Source organism: Mytilus californianus, unplaced genomic scaffold (genome assembly GCF_021869535.1).
Source record: "Mytilus californianus isolate M0D057914Y unplaced genomic scaffold, xbMytCali1.0.p SCAF_1, whole genome shotgun sequence".
NCBI lineage: Eukaryota > Metazoa > Mollusca > Bivalvia > Mytilida > Mytilidae > Mytilus > Mytilus californianus.
The window spans coordinates 59920327-59940244 of NW_026262581.1; the positions used below are offsets into that span (position 1 = coordinate 59920327).

The 19918-nt window shown below is 32.6% G+C and overlaps 1 protein-coding gene across 1 annotated transcript in view; it reads left to right on the plus strand.

Annotated features, from left to right (window-relative positions):
• The window catches only part of LOC127704901 (histone acetyltransferase KAT2A-like), a 48797-nt gene that overhangs the window by 25257 nt on the left and 3622 nt on the right, over positions 1 to 19918 (plus strand). The window contains exons 6-14 of the mRNA XM_052209137.1: positions 8109 to 8300; positions 9526 to 9632; positions 10013 to 10168; positions 11040 to 11182; positions 12574 to 12782; positions 13258 to 13384; positions 15706 to 15816; positions 17115 to 17258; positions 17529 to 17677. Coding sequence (XP_052065097.1) covers positions 8109 to 8300; positions 9526 to 9632; positions 10013 to 10168; positions 11040 to 11182; positions 12574 to 12782; positions 13258 to 13384; positions 15706 to 15816; positions 17115 to 17258; positions 17529 to 17677 — 1338 coding nt within the window. The remainder of the gene's footprint in view (positions 1 to 8108; positions 8301 to 9525; positions 9633 to 10012; positions 10169 to 11039; positions 11183 to 12573; positions 12783 to 13257; positions 13385 to 15705; positions 15817 to 17114; positions 17259 to 17528; positions 17678 to 19918) is intronic.

Genomic DNA, 19918 nt, shown 5'->3' on the forward strand with positions numbered 1-19918 from the left:
AGGCCTGTTTTCAAATTGGTCCACATTTAGGTCCAAAGGGTCCAAAATACAACTTTTTTTTATTTAAAAAAATGAATTCTTGGTGTTCTTTGATATGCTGAATCTAAGTGGTATTTAGATTTTTATTTTTTACCTTGCAACAGGCCTGTGTAGAATGTGGCACACTTTAAGCATGATCTCTATTTATGACTTGTTTAAAGGTGATTTGATCCTTCTATAGAATTGCTTGTTTAACCTGCATTATGTGTACAAGAATCAGTTTAATTTGTGGGTTTTAAAGATGATGTAAATAACCGTCATGCAGAGAGACATTAACTTAGTTATAATGGAATTTATTATTCAAAGTACAGGTCAGGTGTCAATTTAATGGTGCAGATAAACACTTAGTAAGCAAAATGTAGCAAACTCTAATAGCAATCTTTATAAGGGCCAGACTGTCAAACTCTTATAACAATCTTTGTAAGAGTCAGTCTGTCGAACTTGCAATCAGACAATTTTTGTACAAATAACTGGTAAATACTGATCACGGAAATTTAGATAGGATCTGGGTAAACTTATCAATCTTTTAAATAAACATTCTAAAAGGTTACCAATTCAACATTGTAATTAGATCTTTGAATATTGTTTTGATTTGTATAAATTTGATTTTGTTATAAGTATGTTAAAACCATACTTAATATTATTGTTATAAGCATATGCACTTTCACATTACTACTATCTGTTGATACCTATATTTTAGCATTGCACAAGGTCATGTTTTTCTCTGACTGTTAATGACATCTTTACACTAAATCCATTGGATGTTGGATGTGTACTGATTGATATTTAATTCTTAGATACATGATTTTTTTTATACGACCACAATAAATTTGCGTTTGTATAATGCTATCATGTCATCCTCGTTGGCATCAGCATTGTCGTCCTAAGACACATTTGGTTCCAGACACTAACTTAAGTTTAAGTGAATGGATCTCTATGAAATTTTACCAGAAGGTTCAATACCACAAAAGGAAGATTGGGATTGATTTTGGGGGTTATGGTACCAACAGTTTAGGAATTAGGGACCAAAAAGGGGCAAAAAACAAGCATTTTTTGTAGTTTCCAGACAATAACTTGTGTTAGTGTATGGATCTCTCTGAAATTGTACCACAAGGTTTCATATCACAAAGGGAAGGCTGGGATTGAGTTTGGGGGTAATTGCCTCAAACATTCAGGAATTAGGGACAAAAAAGGGGTCAAAAACAAGCATTTTTCTAGTTTCCAGACAATAACTTGTGTTTAAGTGTATGGATCTCTCTGAAATTGTACTACAAGGTTCCATACCACAAAAGGAAGGCTGGGATTGAGTTTGGGGGTAATTGCCTCAAACGTTTGGAAGTTTGGGACAAAAAAGAACAAAAAAACAAGCATTTTTCTAGCTTCAAGACAATAACTTGTGTTAAAGTGTATGGAACTCTCTGAAATTGTACATTTTTCGTTAAAAGAAAATAATCTTCAAAATTTCAATAAGAATTTAGGGGGGTTCAAAAAGTTTGGGGGGATTTTTTTTCAAATTTTTAATGAGAGTTCATATTTTTTTGGGGGGGGGGATTTTTTTTCAATTTTTTTTTTTGAGGGGGTTCATACTTTTTTTCTTCAAGATTTTTCAAAATTTCAAATTTTTCAAACACATTTTTATTGGTGGGGGACACATTTTTTGGGGGGATATTTTTTCATAAATTTTGGGGTTTTTTTCCCCAAAAAATTTTACATTTTTACATTGATTATTTCTGATTTATATATAAAAGCAACAAATACTGATATGGCAGTTGATTCACACCAAACAGGGTGTGTAAATTATTATATATAACAGATTAACTAAGTATTGTGCAACAGCACAGTATTGCGCAATAGCACAGTTTTGTGCAATAGCACAGTATTGCGCAATAGTAAGAAATCTTCAATTGAAAATAAATACATATCTTTTAACCAATTTCAATGGGATTAAATTAAGTTTTTAATTTTTGGGGGTTCTAACCTTGTATTACTTTTTTGGATATTGGGTCCCATTTTTAAATTGGTCTACATTGAGGTCCAGAGGGTCCAAAATTAAACTTTGTTTGATTTCATCAAAAACTGAATTATTGCGGCTCTATGATATGCTGAATCTTATTGTACATTTAGATTTTTTATTTTGGGCCCTGTTTTCAAATTAGTCCATATAAAGGTTTGAAGGGTACAAAATGAAACTTTGTTTGATTTCAACTAAAATTAAATTTTTGGTGTTTTTTATATGCTGAATCTAACCATGTTGTTAGATTTTGGATATCAGACCATACTAGGTAAATTAAATGTCCCATTTCAAATTTTTAAGATATTTGACCACATTTATTTTGTGTCAGAAACCTATATTATGTCAAAAATTTAATCACAATCCAAATTCAGACAGTATCAAGCTTGAATATTGTGTCCAAACTTGCCCCAACTGTTCAGGGTTCAACCTCTGTGGTCGTATCAGGCTGCACTCTGCAAAGCATTTTATTTTATTAGTCGTTATTGGCTTTGAAGTAGCTATCAGTAACTGCGAGTACTCTTAGATCTATACTTTGTGTCTTTTTTGTTGTTAGGGATGTATAAATACCCTGCCATGTCCAGTCTGTGTTTTTGTTAGATTTTTTTCTGCTTTGTATCGATCTGATGAGTTAAGCCATTTTCAACTGATTTCTATAGCCTGTTCTTATGTTGTGCTGTAACACCACTATCCCAGGTTATGGGGAGGGTTGAGCGCTTACAAACATGTTTAGCCCCGCCACATTTTTTATGTGCCTGTCCCAAGTCAGGGGCCTGTAGTTCAGTGGTTGTCGTTGGTTCATTTCTGTCATATTTGTTTATACATCCGCAAAAAAATTTTGTGGTCGTATATATATATTGGTGTCACATTGTTGTCGTCATTGTCTTTTCCTGTTTCCAGACAATAACTTGTGGAACGGTGTATGGATCTCTCTGAAATTATACCACAAGTTTCCATACCACAAAGGGATGGTTAGGATTTGCTTTGGAGGGTTATGGCTCAAACCGTTTAGGAATTAGGGGCAAAAAGGGGGGGAAAACAAGGGTGTCCTGGTTAATGGAAAATAACTTTAGTACAAAACATAATTTAAAGCAGTGCAAGGGAGGTAATTCAAACACATCATTTGAATTACCTCCCTTACACTGCTTTTAAATTATGTATAAAGAAATGGTTAATGGACAATTACTCAAGACAATTTAAAAGCAGTGTAAGGGAGGTAATCCAAACACAATGTTTTGATGCCCCTCTCTTACACTGCTTTTAAATTATGTTTAAAGAAATGCTTATTTTTAAAGGCCAGTAAAAATATCTGCAAATGTTGCATCTTTTTTTTTTACAAAAAAATCCATATGAAAGATTTGACACTATATTTTAAATTCTATTATAAAATAGATTAAGTTAGCACTATGGTAAATTTAAATGGGTAATACTCTAGTTCAGGGAAAGCTTGTTCGCGACCTAGAATTCTGAGAGGGTCAAGCGTTTAATTAAAATTCATGCGAGAATATGCGAGATTTGGATGAACTGGGGGCAAAGTCATTTGGTACAAATCAATATTCGATGTTAAGGATGTCCGCCGCTTTCCTGTTTACCTGTGAAGTTGTTGAGTGTCATCTGTTTTTTGGTTTATGTTTATGTTTAATAAAGTAAAAAATATATTGTGTAGAATTTAGAGACCTAGTGTTTGAAAATTATGGGAGAAAATTGGGAAAGAAATTTGAAGGAAACTTGAAATTTACCTTGCAAATAACCAAAACGAAATGTTTGATAAAGAAGGAACGAGGGCCTATAAGTCCCTGGAAGCTTTCAAGAACTTCGAGGAAGTTTATGTGCAAAAATATCATCTTTGGAGATTGAGAATAATTTCCTGATACATGCTGACGTAATGGCATTAATTGCTAAAACAGTATATCATTCAACAGTGACACTACATAATTTATTCTCTTTGGCTTGTGTCGGTCGGATATAGATAAACAATTTAAACCATATGATTGTCATGTAAAACTGAGCTTTTTGAAAAGTTGTTTCTTGTCATAACACAACTTGAAGCTAGTCGATATCATGAATGATATTATGCGAAGTATTCAATAAACTATAACCATGGCTTCATAAATGTTATGTTTTCAATATTGTATAAATAGTCTGATCGTTTAACCTTGGAATAGTATATACGTTCCTTGTTCAACCCATAATAAAAAATGTTCCCTTAAAAACAAACAGCTATGTACAGTTCGTCGTATGGAATTAAACACTTAGCAAAAAAGCCACAACCACTTATAAGCTATACAATGTCTTTACTCGGACTGTTGCATTTTGAACAAACAAGTGAAAAGTCCAGCGCAATGTAGAACAAAACAGTTTCAACATTCATATATCATTATCATGATCTTGACCTGCATGGATATGCATTTAACTTGCAACTGGACGATTAAACAAAACGGTTATTGATGACTGTATGAACAACTTTAACCTTAGACAAAACCTGAATTTAACTGTTAAGGAAAAACAAAGTCCATTTAGAAATAAAATAAGGAAAAATGAAAATAAATATTTACAAAATTTTGTCCTGGTTACTGTATTTTGGTCATAAAGAAGCTTCTGTCCCAATTTCTCGAAATTCCATTATGTTTGACAAAGATTTTGATGTAAAACAAAACTTTTACCACAGACTGAACCTAAATGCTGACGACAAGACAACAATCATTGTTTTTTTTTTTGTCTAGGGGGGGGGTACTTTTTTCTAAATTAATTGTAATATAACAATATTTTTTTCACATTTATTATCATTTTTCTACCTATTAACGTGAATTTTCTGACACAAAAATAAATATACAACAGAACTGTTCTTTAAAAGTATGTAATCAAATGCCAAACTATATATATATGTGTGAAAATTTACTTTCTGAAGATATAAAAAATATATAAAGTATCTTTTATTCTGTTTAAGATCGTATAAAATCTCATTGAAATTAATTAGATATTCTGCATACTATATTATGTATGCTTCACGATAAGACAAGATAAAATGCTGAACAACCCAGATCCCCCCCCCCCCCCCCCTCCTTTCAAAATTGTCAATATCTGATGCATTTGAATTAAGCACGATACCTTTATGTAAATTTAATACACTCATGCAATCAGGGCTAGTATTTTGAACATATGTTTTAACAGTAACTGTCAGAACATGGTTATAATTATTAAGGGTATATTAATTTTGTCCAACTGTCGCCTGGTGAGATACATAGTTTAAAGTAAAACTCCATGATACCATATGGCCTAGGTGTTGATTGACTTTTATTTTTATGACCTAAGATATGGTAATGAAATAGCACCCGTAACTTGTTGAATATATCTGCTAATGAACATCACGTCATGAATCTGTCCATTTTTGCGTGAAGGTGACACGCAAAGTCAGGTGACATATCAAACCGTTTCTTTTGTAATTAAGATTAATTAACATATAACAGTCAAAATAGTCTGTTTTAATCTGTCAGTGTAATCAATCACTTTTCATAAATAATCTGATTACAGTCATAACGATGCCGATCTAATAAATCAATAAACTGATAATGCCCCCAGTTCATCAAATCTCGGATCTAATCAGTCGAAAACGCAAAATCACGACCAATCTTGCACTTGCAAAAAAAAAAGTGGTGGTGGTGGGGGGGGGTAATACACAACAGCATAGTGTATTGCACAAAAGCAAAAAAAAAAGGGGGGGGGGGGGGTAAATTTATTTTTTTTGTGGGGGGAGGGGGGGTCAATTCGCAACAACAAAGTGTATTGCACAAAAGCAAAATATTGAATACAAATTCAATAATACAAGTTATTCTGTGTCAGAAACCTTATATGTGTCAAATATTTAATTACAATCCAAATTCAGACCTGTATCAAGCGCGAATATTGTGTCCATTTTTGCCCTTACTGTTCAGGGTTGGACCTCTGCAGTCGTATCCAACTGCGCTCGGCAAAGCAATTTATTCGTAGATTGTTTTGTTACAAATTAGACTGTTAATTTTCTCAATTGAATTGTTTCATATTTTTCATGTCAGGGCCTTTTATAGCTGACTTTACGGTTTGGGTTTTTCTCATTGTTGTAGGCTGTATGGTTGCTTATTATTGCTTACATCCACTTCATTTGAGCTTTGGTGTATAGTTGTCTCATTGGCAATCATACCACATCTCCTTATTTTTATATACAAATATATTTTTGTTTTATTTGTATCTCCACAACTACTGTGGATTTTATTTATTTTCATGGGTACCAATTTTAGTGATTGAGGAAAAATATGAAATTTGTTGAATATTTAGATTTTTTGTTTCCCTGTACCAATGAAATCCACGAAAATTGGTATCCAACAGAGAAAAAAAAGAATCAAACTCAGAGGTTCAGTTCTTGTTCAATACCTGGCAAATGTAATAAGGACTCAATATTGTCAGTTTATATCAGACTTGATATGGATGATAATTATAAAACAAGACAATTATTATTTGATTATGTAGGAAGATCCTACCATACTATGACATTATTGTCCAAACATGATAACAACTATAATTAACAGCTGTAGAAACTCTGTTTATTTGAGGCCGACATTTTATATCATATGCTAATATTTTGTCATTTCATATAGACACTTTGAATAGATACTGTTAATTTTCCAAGGTGTAAAAGTTATTGATTTCCAAATGTCAAGAAACAAGAGAATATTGTATATAAAAATAGTTATTTGAATTCTAATATATTCATCTGTTAAGGTGCTAATTTCTAATGCTCACAGTTACACATGATTTGGATCTGAGAAATAAATCAGTTGTAAAAAAAAAAGAAGAAAAGCTCAGCTTCATTACCATTAATGACAACAAAGTTTGATTTGCATCATATTCCATTCAGTGCTGTTTTTTTATTTAAAGAGGATTACTTTAAACATAAAGGAATAAAGGCTACAATTCGACTTAACAGAATCCATGGAAAACTCTTGGTAGTCTACATGCAGATAAGTTTACATAACCTTAAAAGATTTTACTGAAAGAATTGTGATAATTGAACCATGTTTTATTGTTGTAGATGGTTGTGTTACTGTCATGTACCAGCTTTTTGTGTAGAACTGTTTTATTATTTTAGATGGATATGTTACTGCCATGTACCAGCTTTTTGTGTAGAACTATGTTTTATTTTTGTAGATGGTTGTGTTACTGTCATGTACCAGCTTTTTGTGTAGAACTATGTTTTATTGTTGTAGATGGTTGTGTTACTGCCATGTACCAGCTTTTTGTGTAGAACCATGTTTTATTTTTTTAGATGGATATGTTACTGCCATGTACCAGCTTTTTGTGTAGAACTATGTTTTATTTTTTTAGATGGATATGTTACTGCCATGTACCAGCTTTTTGTTAAAACTATGTTTTATTTTTGTAGATGGTTGTGTTACTTTCATGTACCAGCTTTCTGTGTAGAACTATGTTTTATTTTTAGATGGATATGTTACTGCCATGTACCAGCTTTTTGTGTAGAACTATGTTTTATTTTTTTAGATGGTTGTATTACTGCCATGTACCAGCTTTCTGTGTAGAACTATGTTTTATTTTAAGATGGTTGTGTTACTGCCATGTACCAGCTTTTTGTGTAGAAATATGTTTTATTTTTGTAGATGGTTGTGTTACTGTCATGTACCAGCTTTCTGTGTAGAACTATGTTTTATTTTAAGATGGTTGTGTTACTGCCATGTACCAGCTTTTTGTGTAGAACTATGTTTTATTTTTGTAGATGGTTGTGTTACTGTCATGTACCAGCTTTCTGTGTAGAACTATGTTTTATTTTAAGATGGTTGTGTTACTGCCATGTACCAGCTTTTTGTGTAGAACTATGTTTTATTTTTTTATATGGTTGTATTACTGCCATGTACCAGCTTTTCTGTGTAGAACTATGTTTTATTTTTGTAGATGGTTGTGTTATTGCCATGTACCAGCTTTTTGTGTAGAACTATGTTTAATTTTTTTAGATGGTTGTATTATTGTCATGTACCAGCTTTCTGTGTAGAACTATGTTTTATTTTTGTAGATGGTTGTGTTACTGCCATGTACCAGCTTTCTGTGACAGTCTTCCAAGATATGAAACGACATTGATATTTGGTAGAACATTGTTAAGATCTGTATTTCAAACTATGAGAAGACAACTCCTTGACAAGTTTAGAGCTGAGAAAGAGAAAATGCCACCAGAGAAGAGGACACTTGTCTTAACACACTTTCCAAGGTTTTTGCTTTTTAAATACTTAATCTGTTGTTTATTTCTATCAAACATGGGTCTAATGAAATTGACACCTGTCTGTCTGTTTATCCACCAATCTGTCCAAATGTCATTTGATAAATCTTGTTTTTCACCAATTTTCATAGATTCTTCAGTGTAAAGTTTGTTGAAATATAAGTTGTTTTTTTTTTTATATAGTTGAATACTTCTGATTATTTTATATTGTATATCAGTGAAAGAAATATAACTTTTCTGCTTTGTATCGATCTGATGAGTTAAGCCCTTTTCAACAGATTTTTATAGTTTGTTCTTTTGTTTTGCTGTAACACCACCATCCCAGGTTAGGGGAGGGTTGAGCGCTCACAAACATGTTTAACCCTGCCACATTCTTCATGTGCCTGTTCCAAGTCAGGAGCCTGTAGTTCAGTTGTTGTTGTTGGTTCATGTTTGTCATATTTGTTTTTTGTAAATTGTTTTGTTATAAATTAGGCTGTTAATTTTCTCAATTGAATAGTTTTATATTTTTTATGTCAGGGCCTTTTATAGGCGACTATACGGTATTGGTTTTTCTCATTTTTGAAGGCCGTACGGTTGCCTATAATTGCTTACATCCACTTCATTTGAACTTTGATGGATAATTGTCTTATTGACAATCATACCACATCTCCTTATTTTATATTTATTACAATTTTATGAATCATATGTATGCAATCTTTTCTAAATTTTCTAGAATTACCCATATCAAGCGAAGGTCTTTATGCAACTAAAAACTCCTTTCCAACCACTATTATAAAAACAAGTGTATAACCATAATTTCTTAGCTTATGGAGCTCTAATATTTCTGAATTGTGTCCCTTGATAGCTTAAACAATGACACAAATAAGTGTAACAGAAACCTGGTTTGCTGTCATTTTGATAGCCTCTTGTTTTATAGATGTATTCCTTAAGAAATATTGAGTATTTTCTGGAAATTCATTAAATATTTCAGCTAAATATTTAGAGGTTTGGTAATTGAGGCATTTATGCATCAAAACAGAGTTATGGTATAAGATTCTGTTCTTTCATTTACTTGTTTAAACAGTAATGCTAAGGCCAAAAGAGCATCATCGAGAATTGATTTTGTCACCTTTTTCTACAATTTACTATACCATTTTGAACACAGCCACTTGAAACAATAAAACTTCAGTTTCTAGTTATGTATCTAACTGTCTTTTTATCTTCTTTTTTGTAGATTCCTTTCCATGTTAGAGGAAGAAGTTTATGGTGCTAACTCACCAATATGGGATGTTGAATTTTCACAGAATGCTGCAAACATGGCAACTTCTCCACCAACCACACGTAACAAATTATTGCATACATATATTTGAAAATTTTATGAAAGTAAATTATTTGAAGTTTTCAAAAATTGTTTAATTAATGACTTTTTTTTGGTTGAATATGATTATTATTGTTAAATAATAGGGAATAAGAGTCAAATTACATGTTACCAATGAAAGCCTTTTCAAATAAAGATCTGAAGTGCAGTTGTTGCAAATGTAAAATAACTATGTTTTCTGAATATTATATCACCCAAACAATTTGAGGGGGAGGATATAATCACTGCTATGCTCATTTTAAGACCTTAATTTTCCATCATAATTAGAAGTTTTTCAGAATTTTTTAAAGTTTCTTTTGATATCATTAAGATAACTACAGCAATTTACAATTTGTATTTACAGCCACCACACCTACACAAGCTACAGGAATGAGTGGACTAAGTCGCTTCACAACATCTGGTACCCTGCCGACCCAGTCAGCTTCCGTCGGAGAAACATTTACTGCCATCACTTCACCTAGCTCTACACCAGGGAGGAGGTCCTCTAGATCTGACACAGGTGAAAGTGCATATTTTTATGCCCCACCTAGGGGCATTATGTTTTTCAGTCTGTGCATCCGTTCGTTCGTTAGTCCGTCCGTCCGTTCGTTCGTCCGTCCGTCCGTCCTTCCGTCTGTCAGTCTGTCCCGCTTCAGGTTAAAGATTTTGGTCAAGGTAGTTTTTGATGAAGTTGAAGTCCAATCAACTTGAAACTTAGTACACATGTTCCCTATGATATGATCTTTCTAATTTTTATGCCAAATTAGAGTTTTGACCCCAATTTTATGGTCCACTGAACATAGAAAATGATAGTGTGAGTGGGGCATCCGTGTACTATGGACACATTCTTGTTTACAATTCATTCGGAGTAATGGACTTACATTTTAAAAAGGAAGAAGCTTGTCATAAAGACATCCTTTTCCTTTCTTTTAGGAAGAGAGATTTTTTAGTGTATTATAAAGTATGAATGATACATAAATAAACTTAAAATCAAGCATGAAATAAAATGAATCACATGAAAACAGATATTGAATGCATTAATTAAAAACCCTTACTTTTATTTAATTCATTTATTTTTATGGATACCAATTTTTCGTGGAACGACGAAAAATTTTATTTTGTGGATATTGGATTTTCGTTTCTGCCAAATTCTGCATACAAGCATAAAGAATTTTTTTTACTTCGTTGAACATCTAAATTCATGGTTTACCGTTACCCACAAAATCCACATAAAGGGGAATCCTCCAAATAATAATGATTCCACAGTATGTAGGCAAATTATTTTTATTTTATGTTAGAAGTACTTATTTCTAGATTTGGGAAAACAAAATTTTAGACATTATGCTGTTCATATTTTAATATAATTATAAAGCAAATATTCTTACTTTCAGGCAGTGAATTAAAGAGAAAATTAGAGGAATCTTTTACCATAGAGGATGTAAAGAGAAGGAAGATAGATGGGGATGTACTACCTGAAGTAGTGGCTGAGATTGTGGCTACCATTACAGAACCTGAAAAAATGTTAGGACCTGATGTAAGCTGTTAATTATATTCTAATAAGAAAATTTTATGATAGTGTTCATAACCTGGTATTGTGTTATTCCTCATTCATAACTGTCTTACAGTCAATTCTTTTTCAGTTAGATTAAAACACAAGCACACAGTATTTGAAGAAATGTTGTATATTGGGCAGAATCAAGATAACAAACAAAGATCATTTTGTATTGCATATTCCAAATAGATATTGTACCGGTTGGAATTAAATGATTGATTGATAAGGTTCTGGTGAATAAAATAAGAAAATATACCTTTAAGGTCAAAGTAAAAATTAACTCAATATTAAGACTCTAGGTCCAAATTCATGTATCTGGTGTATAACCAAATGAATGATTTCAACTATAGGACCCTTTACATACACCACATGTTGCATTTAAAATTTTAAATGTTCAGCACATGGCCAAGTTCAAAAAGTTAATATGCATGGTAGTGGATCCAAAAACACCAGTAGTTTCTCATGTATTCTTTTAATGCCCCACCACGAGCATTATGTTTTTCGGTCTGTGGGTCTGTTCGTCCGTTTGTCCGTTCATCCATCCGTTCATCCATCCGTTCATCCGTCCTTCCGTCTGTCCTGCTTCAGGTTAAAGTTTTTGGTCAAGGTAGTTTTTGATGAAGTTGAAGTCCAATCAACTTGAAACTTAGTACACATGTTCCCTATGATATGATCTTTCTAATTTAAATGCCAAATTAGAGTTTTGACCTCAATTTCACAGTCCACTGAACATAGAAAATGATAGTGCGGTTGGGCATTCGTGTACTATGGACATAAAATTGAGAATGGAAATGGGGAAAATGTCAAAGAGACAACAACCCGACCAAAGAGCAGACAACAGCCGAAGGCCACCAATGGGTCTTCAACGCAGCGAGAAAATCCAGCTCACGGAGGTGGTCCTCAGCTGGCCCCTAAATAAAATTGTGTACTAGTTCAGTGAAAATGGACGTCACACTAAACTTCAAAACATATAATGAACTAAAATTAAAAAACATACAAGATTAACAAAGGCCAGAGGCTCCTGACTTGGGACAGGCGCAAAAATACGGCGGGGTTAAACATGTTTTGTGAGATCTCAACCCTCCCCCTATACCTCTAGCCAATGTAGAATTAAGAAACACATAGCAATACACACAGTAAAACTCAGTTTAAAAGAAGTCCGAGTCCGATGTCAGAATATTTAACAAAAGAAACTAAGCAAAATGACAATGATACATAAATGAACAAAGGACTACTAGCAGTTACTGACATGCCAGCTCCAGACCTCAATTACACATTCTTGTTTTAACCTATGAAGGATATTAAAAAAAATGGTTGGTATAACATTTCATTATGATTATAACATTAATTGAAAAATATTTGTCTTTCTTTAGTCATCCATGTTTCCTGCCCATGCTGCCAGAGATGAGGCTGCTAGACAAGAGGAATCTAAAGGTGTGATAGAATTCCATGTCGTAGGAAACAGTCTGAGTCACAAACCAAAACGACAGACATTGATATGGTTGATAGGGTTACAGAATGTCTTCTCACATCAGTTACCCAGAATGCCTAAAGAATATATAACAAGACTGGTGTTTGATCCGTAAGTTTTGCTTTGTAATATTTCCTATGAGCAAAAATGTATGCCCATCTGTCCATGCATAAAAAGAATGGTCACAGACAATTATTTTTATTTTTTATTTTGGCATGAATACATGACTTGAAAATAAAGAAAGACACAAGATGTGAATCAATTGAATATCGAGAGCTTGCCACAGCACTTGAAAAAAGTGTGGGGAGACCAACCACTGAACATCAGGTTCCTGACTTAGGACAGGTGCAAACAAATGCAGCGGGTTTAAACGTTTTAATAGGCTCCAACCTTCACCATACCTGACATACCTGACAAGACCTCATATTTCAAAGAGCATAATGATATATAATTTTATTTCAGAATTCTTTTAAAACTTCTATTCAAAAAAGGGAAAGAAACAGAAAGTAATAAAAATTACTTATGAAAGACTTTTGAATTGACAGTTTCTAATCCTACTTCTAATTAGCTGATATTGTCTTTACAGGAAACATAAATGTTTGGCATTGATAAAGGATATGAAGGTTATTGGTGGGATTTGTTTTAGAATGTTCCCATCTCAAGGTTTTACAGAAATTGTATTCTGTGCGGTCACATCAAATGAACAAGTGAAGGTATGATACAATGATGAATACAATGTGTATTAGATTATTGTAGTTACATAGTAATTTATGTTTTATGCCATAAGGTGGTACATAACACTACAGGGAGATAACTCTTTAAAAATCAGCTGAACGTTTCAATCACATTCTATTGTTTGGAAGTATTAAGCTTCTCAATGATCAAAATTAGTGTTTGTCAAACTGCTCTATATCCAATGAAATTTTTCTGATAAAGTGTGTTGTTCAAGTTTTTAAAAAATTTTATATTTTTGTCAAAGGGTTAAACTAAATATTTTGTCAAAATTTTATGAAAATTAAACGAGCCAAATTAATTTTAGTCAAGGTGTTTGGTACCACCTTAAGTATTCAACTTATGATGTGGTCTTAGAAAAATAGGTAAGATTAGTAGAGGACACATCAGTTCTTCTGTTTCTTAAATTGGATCTAATTATAGATTGTCAGTGGTTTTTTAAATGAACGATGACAGCACTGAGATGAGATGTAGTCAAGAAACATCCTCAAGTTTGGAAGACAATTGTTAATTGTTTATTACTTTTTAGCTCACAGGGGCCCAATGGGCCCCATGTGAGCTTATGCCATCACTTGGCGTCTGTCGTCGTCTGTCTCTGTCATCTTAAACTATTTCAATAATCTTCTCCTCTGAAACTACTGGGCCAAATACCTTCAAACTTTAACTAAATGTTCCTTAGGGTATCTAGTTTATAAATTGTATCCGAAGTTTTGATCCATCAACTAACATGGCCACCATGGCTAAAAATAGAACATACGGGTCAAATGCAGTTTTTGGCTTATATCTCAAAAACTAAATCTTTTAGAGCAAATGTGAAGTAGGTTAAAATTGTTTAATTGGTCAAGTTCTATCAGCTCTGAAATTATCAGACGAATCGAACAACCCATTGTTGGGTTGCTGCCACCGAATTGGTAGTTTTAACAAAATTTTGCAGTTTTTTGTTATTATTTTGAATATTATTATAGATATATATAAACTGTAAGCAGCAATAATGTTCAGCAAAGTAAGATCTACAAAAAAGTTAATATGACCAAAATTGTCAATTGACCCCTTAAGGAGTTATTGCCCTTTAAAGACAATTTTACACAATTTGTTCATCAAGTTTGCTAACATTTAAAAATCTTCTCCTCTGAAACTACTGGGCCAATTACCTTCAAACTTTAACTGAATGTTCCTTAGGGTATTTTGTTTATAAATTGTATCCGAAGTTTGTATCCATCAACAAACATGGCCGCCATGCATAAAAATAGAACATACGGGTCAAATGCAGTTTTTGGCTTATATCTCAAAAACTAAATCTTTTAGAGCAAATGTGAAATAGGGTAAAATTGTTTAATTGGTCAAGTTCTATCGGCTCTGAAATTATCAGACGAATCGAACAACCCATTGTTGGGTTGCTGCCACCGAATTGGTAGTTTTAACAAAATTTTGCAGTTTTTTGTTATTATTTTGAATATTATTATAGATATATATAAACTGTAAGCAGCAATAATGTTCAGCAAAGTAAGATCTACAAAAAAGTTAATATGACCAAAATTGTCAATTGATCCCTTAAGGAGGTATTGCCCTTTAAAGACAATTTTACACAATTTGTTCATCAAGTTTGCTGACATTTAAAAATCTTCTCCTCTGAAATACAGGTGAGCGATTCAGGCTCTTGAGAGCCTCTTGTTTCCTAGGCAACAATGATGTAGACGCATGACGTCATACATTCTCTTTCTCTAGGCTGAGAAAACTCATATCACTCAAGTAGTATGATATGAAAGATTATTACAAAAAATAATTAAAGCAAAATTTTAGAAAATAGCAATAATAGGCTATATCATCTCTGTGCTTTAGTTAGAATACAGCTATGAATTCTAGTCCAGTATTGAATAAGAAAATCTAGTATTTCATAGATTTACAAAGTCAGAGGATTGAGATATAACTCATTGAATAGGAAGTAATTACCTGATTTCTTACGTAGTTATAATTGATCAGAACAACAATTATAGATGAATTGCTATTCAATTATTTAAGCATTGTCAATTGACTGAAAAGTGAAAATTTTTTATTATTGTTTAAAAACAGTCACTGTAAACTGTAAAATGGTTTGAAAGATTTAATTATTTGTTAACTACTTAGATGAACCAAACTTTAAACAGATATTTGCCAAATAATATTTTGCTTTTATTCAATCCAGTCGAAATGAAGATTATAATAGCACTTTTCAAACTTGGTCAGTGTTCAATTAAACCAATAAAGATTTATGTATGATTATTTTCAAGTTGAAAGTATTTTGTGTAAATTTTGATTATTATAGGGATATGGAACACATATGATGAATCATTTAAAAGACTACCACCTTAAACACAGTATTATACACTTTCTGACTTTTGCTGACGAGTATGCTATAGGATACTTTAAGAAACAGGTAAAGTTTTTTTTTCAAATTAAGGACAAGTAACATTGTACATCAGTTTAATAAATGCTTGTATGTCTGTCAACCATGGGAATATTATTGTATAACATTGCCTGTGCATCCAAATGCCTCTCACAATGACTTATACTTGCTTTAATGGATCTAAATTAAATTTTTACACAGTTTGGTTCTATGAAATCTGATTGAAATACATCTCCTGTATCCAAGCTTCTCAATATAGCTTGGGCATATAGTGTTACCAATGTCTTATGTTGTCCTTCTGAATTTTATTTGCTAATCAATGTATTCTGATGACTTACAGATCTAGTTTTAGCTAGTTCTGGGTTATGGACATAAACAAATTTCATTGTTCTTTACCTCTTTTGGTTTTTTTTCTATTCCTGCAATCCTAGATCTGATTTTTAGAAAATTGGTATTGATGTCTAGCAGATTGAGTTCAGGTTGACAAGACTTTTAACTATAAGGCTGCAGCAGGGTTCAGATGCAGTTCCAGTATTTTGAAAAAAAGGGGTGGGGTGGTGTGGGGAGGGGGGGGTCAATGGCCCCCAAACTAGGCAATGTTTGGAGTTGGACATGTAAAGAGTGGGGTCAATGGCCCCCAAACTAGGCAATGTTTGGAGTTGGACATGTAAAGAGTGTATTCTTTAACCATATACCATATATTTAGCTTTGTAAGGCCCCCTCCCTAAGTTCATTCGTGTCATACAGACAAATCAAGTTAGAAAAAGTTTTATCAATATTTTGTTCCATAAATACTGGCTGCTTTTACTTTTGACAATTTAAAAGAACTAATCAAGAATGGTTTTACTTTAGTTTTGCCATTGACAGAAATTGTTCTTGCCACAACATAGGCCATGTGTGCTGACTCTGCATTGAAGTGCTATAAAACTGTGAAGAAAGTACAAACGACAGCCAGTAATAATTTAAAAAAACAAAACACATGAAATTATGACATGGAACACTGTCCTTAATGCTGTTTGTTAGGCAGAAATGATTTTACTTGTAAACACAAAGCATCAGATTTAAATCTTCATTCTGACCAGACTTGGTTGAGAATTTTTACATCCATCACAAACAGACGCCCCACTTTATTAAGGGTTTTACAAATGACCTTATTTCCATAACAAAGTCTATCCTGGGGTAAATAAAGAAAAGGATAGGGAACCAAAGACAGAAAGGTAGAGTAAACATTGAGGAGGTGCCCAAGTTTATGAGCTAAAAAAAAAACACATGTTATATGTTATGATTATTTTTAAAAATTATAATAAAAGAATAATTTATTCTTTTAGGGATTTTCCAAGGAGATAAAGCTTCCAAAATCGGCATATTTAGGTTACATAAAAGATTATGAAGGAGCCACCTTGATGGGATGTGAATTGAATCCCAAAATATGTTATACAAACTTTTCTAGTGTCATTAGGAAACAGAAAGAGGTATAAATCTGCACATTAAAACATGATTTATTATCCAAAGATTGTATGAAATTTTGTGAATGTAAATACAATATGATAAATATGTTTTTGTGCCAGAATTTATTGGTGCAAGTTTTTAACAACTTTAATTGTTAGAATTCATAAAATTAACATTTATCTAAAGAAAATTGATGAAACTTATTCTTGTATAATTAAATAGGAATTGTTTTATTGCATTTGTAAAAACATGAGATAATGTGCTGATACAAGCTATTTATGAAATTATAACAGATTGTAAAGAAGATAATAGAAAGAAAACAGAAACAGATGGAGAAAGTTTATCCTGGTCTGAAGTGTTTTAAAGAAGGTGTACGACAGATTCCTATAGAAAGTATACCTGGTTTACAGGAGATGGGATGGAAAGCTACACCTGAAGAAAAGTAAATACTGCAATACTAGAAAGAGCTAAATTTCACTGAAATTTGAAAAAATTATGTCTTAAAATTGACTGTTTTGATAATAATGATATCAAACAGTATATTTGTATTTAAAATTCTAATACGACGACCTATTATCGTCAACCAGTATAATCACAATATATCTACCTATAGCGCAAACGCAGTAATACACATAAACGGCTGTTCCGCGTTGCGACCAACTTATTTATACTGCCAGATATTCTCAATTTTCGACATCAAAATCCCCAGTTACGAAGGCCAAGCTTCAGATACAATATATTTATCTCTATTCTACAGCAAAATAAACAAATCAGTCCATTTCAATTTATTTTTCATGGTAAAATTTCATAAAACGAAAATTCCGCGAAATGCTGTTATTGTCTTGACATGGCAACGAAACAAGGTGACGTCACAAATATGTTTCCGTAAACAAAAAATCAAATGTAAATACCGGGCGTTTTAAAGCTTCTTGTATGCCTCAAAACGAATAAAATTACATTGGAAGAAAATATATAAGTGAAAAATGCGATTAAAAAAAAATAATCATTGAATTATATAATATTACTAATATTATCAAAATTGGGTAAAACGGAACAGCCAAAACAGTATCGTATGTATAGGGCTTTCACGGTTAACAAAATTACCGAATTTGTCCTATTAGAATCGAAATAATTCATGGCAGCCGTAGATTTGTTTTCATTTAACCATGGGTTGGGCATTTATATTCCTATTTTACCCCTCGCTAACGCTCAGGGTAAAATAATCAAATATAAATGCCCAACCAATGGTTAAATGAAAACAAATCTATGGCTGCCATGAATTATTTCTTAAATATCTATTCACAAGGTTAATGCCTAGAAAAGTGATTCATACAGATTAACACATATTACAAGTAATTGATGTTGCATAAATTATTCATGTAAAAAAAAAAGAATATAGGAAAATGTTCATCCGAAAGTTTCTGTAAGATCTCCAATAGTTTCAAACTGTGAACATAGTTTCTTAGAGTGTAATAGATGATCAGAGGTGGGCAGTAAATATAAGATCAAAACACATTATGGTTTTTTCTGAGCTGAATGTCAATTGTATGTACTGTATCTTTTATCATACCACAGATTAAGATTTAAAAGGTGAGGGTTGATACTCTAAAACTAGTTTTACCCTATCACATGTTAATATGCCTGTCTGGAACTCTTTCAACTTTGTTTAGCTGTATTTTAATGTTTTATCCTTCCAAGAATTTAACATGGAAGTCTTCTTTAGATTTATTCACAGCTTGTCTAGATTCTTGGTGATTTAGAGATTTACATTTGATATAGACACTTGCCTATTGGTGAAAACCATATTTTATTCTCTAGATGTCTTAGTTTTTTGTGTTTTTGTCTCACCTGTGACAAAAGTCATGGAAAGCGAGACGTAAGGATTGCTTTTCTGGCGACAATGACGATGGCGTAAACAGTTGTTAAGTTTTCTGCTTAAGTTAGTTTGATAGAAACTACTTGTGATAGATTATTGATATTTAATACAAAGTTGCATTACTATCAGTTCATATCAGTTTGACGACTATTTTGAGGCCCTGCCCCCTAGGACATGGTCAAGTGACTTTTAATTAATTAGCAATTTTCAATGTTAAGTTTTCTGCTTAAGTTAGTTTGATAGGATCTACTTGTGATAGATCAATGATATTTTGTATGAAGTTGCATTAATACTATTAGTTCATATCAGCTTGACAACTATTTCAAGGCCCTGCCCCCTAGGTCATGGTCCAGCCACTTTCAATTAATGAGCAATACTTAATGTTAAGTTTTCTGCTTAAGTCAGTTCGATAGTAACTACTTGTGATAGATCGGTGATATTTCCTATAAAGTTGCATTACTATCAGTACATATCAGTTTGACCACTAATTTGAGGACTTGCCCCCTAGGTCATGGTCCAGAGACTTAGAATTAATAAGCAATGTTGCTGTCCATCAGATTGTCTTTTTCAAAATTTTAGGCAGACAAGCGAGACATATCTCTGTGTCAACAGTTTATTGGGTTGCTATCTCATTGGCCTATTCTCCACTTCTCCTTTTATTGTCCCCCGCGCTGTGGGGACATGGAAATACCGGGCATCCGTCCCTGTGTCCGTCCTTCCGTCCTGTCTTGTTGTGCTCTCATGGGTACAATTCTTGCCAGATTTTATAAAACTTAATCTGTAGGTTAATATCAGCAATATCTCGGA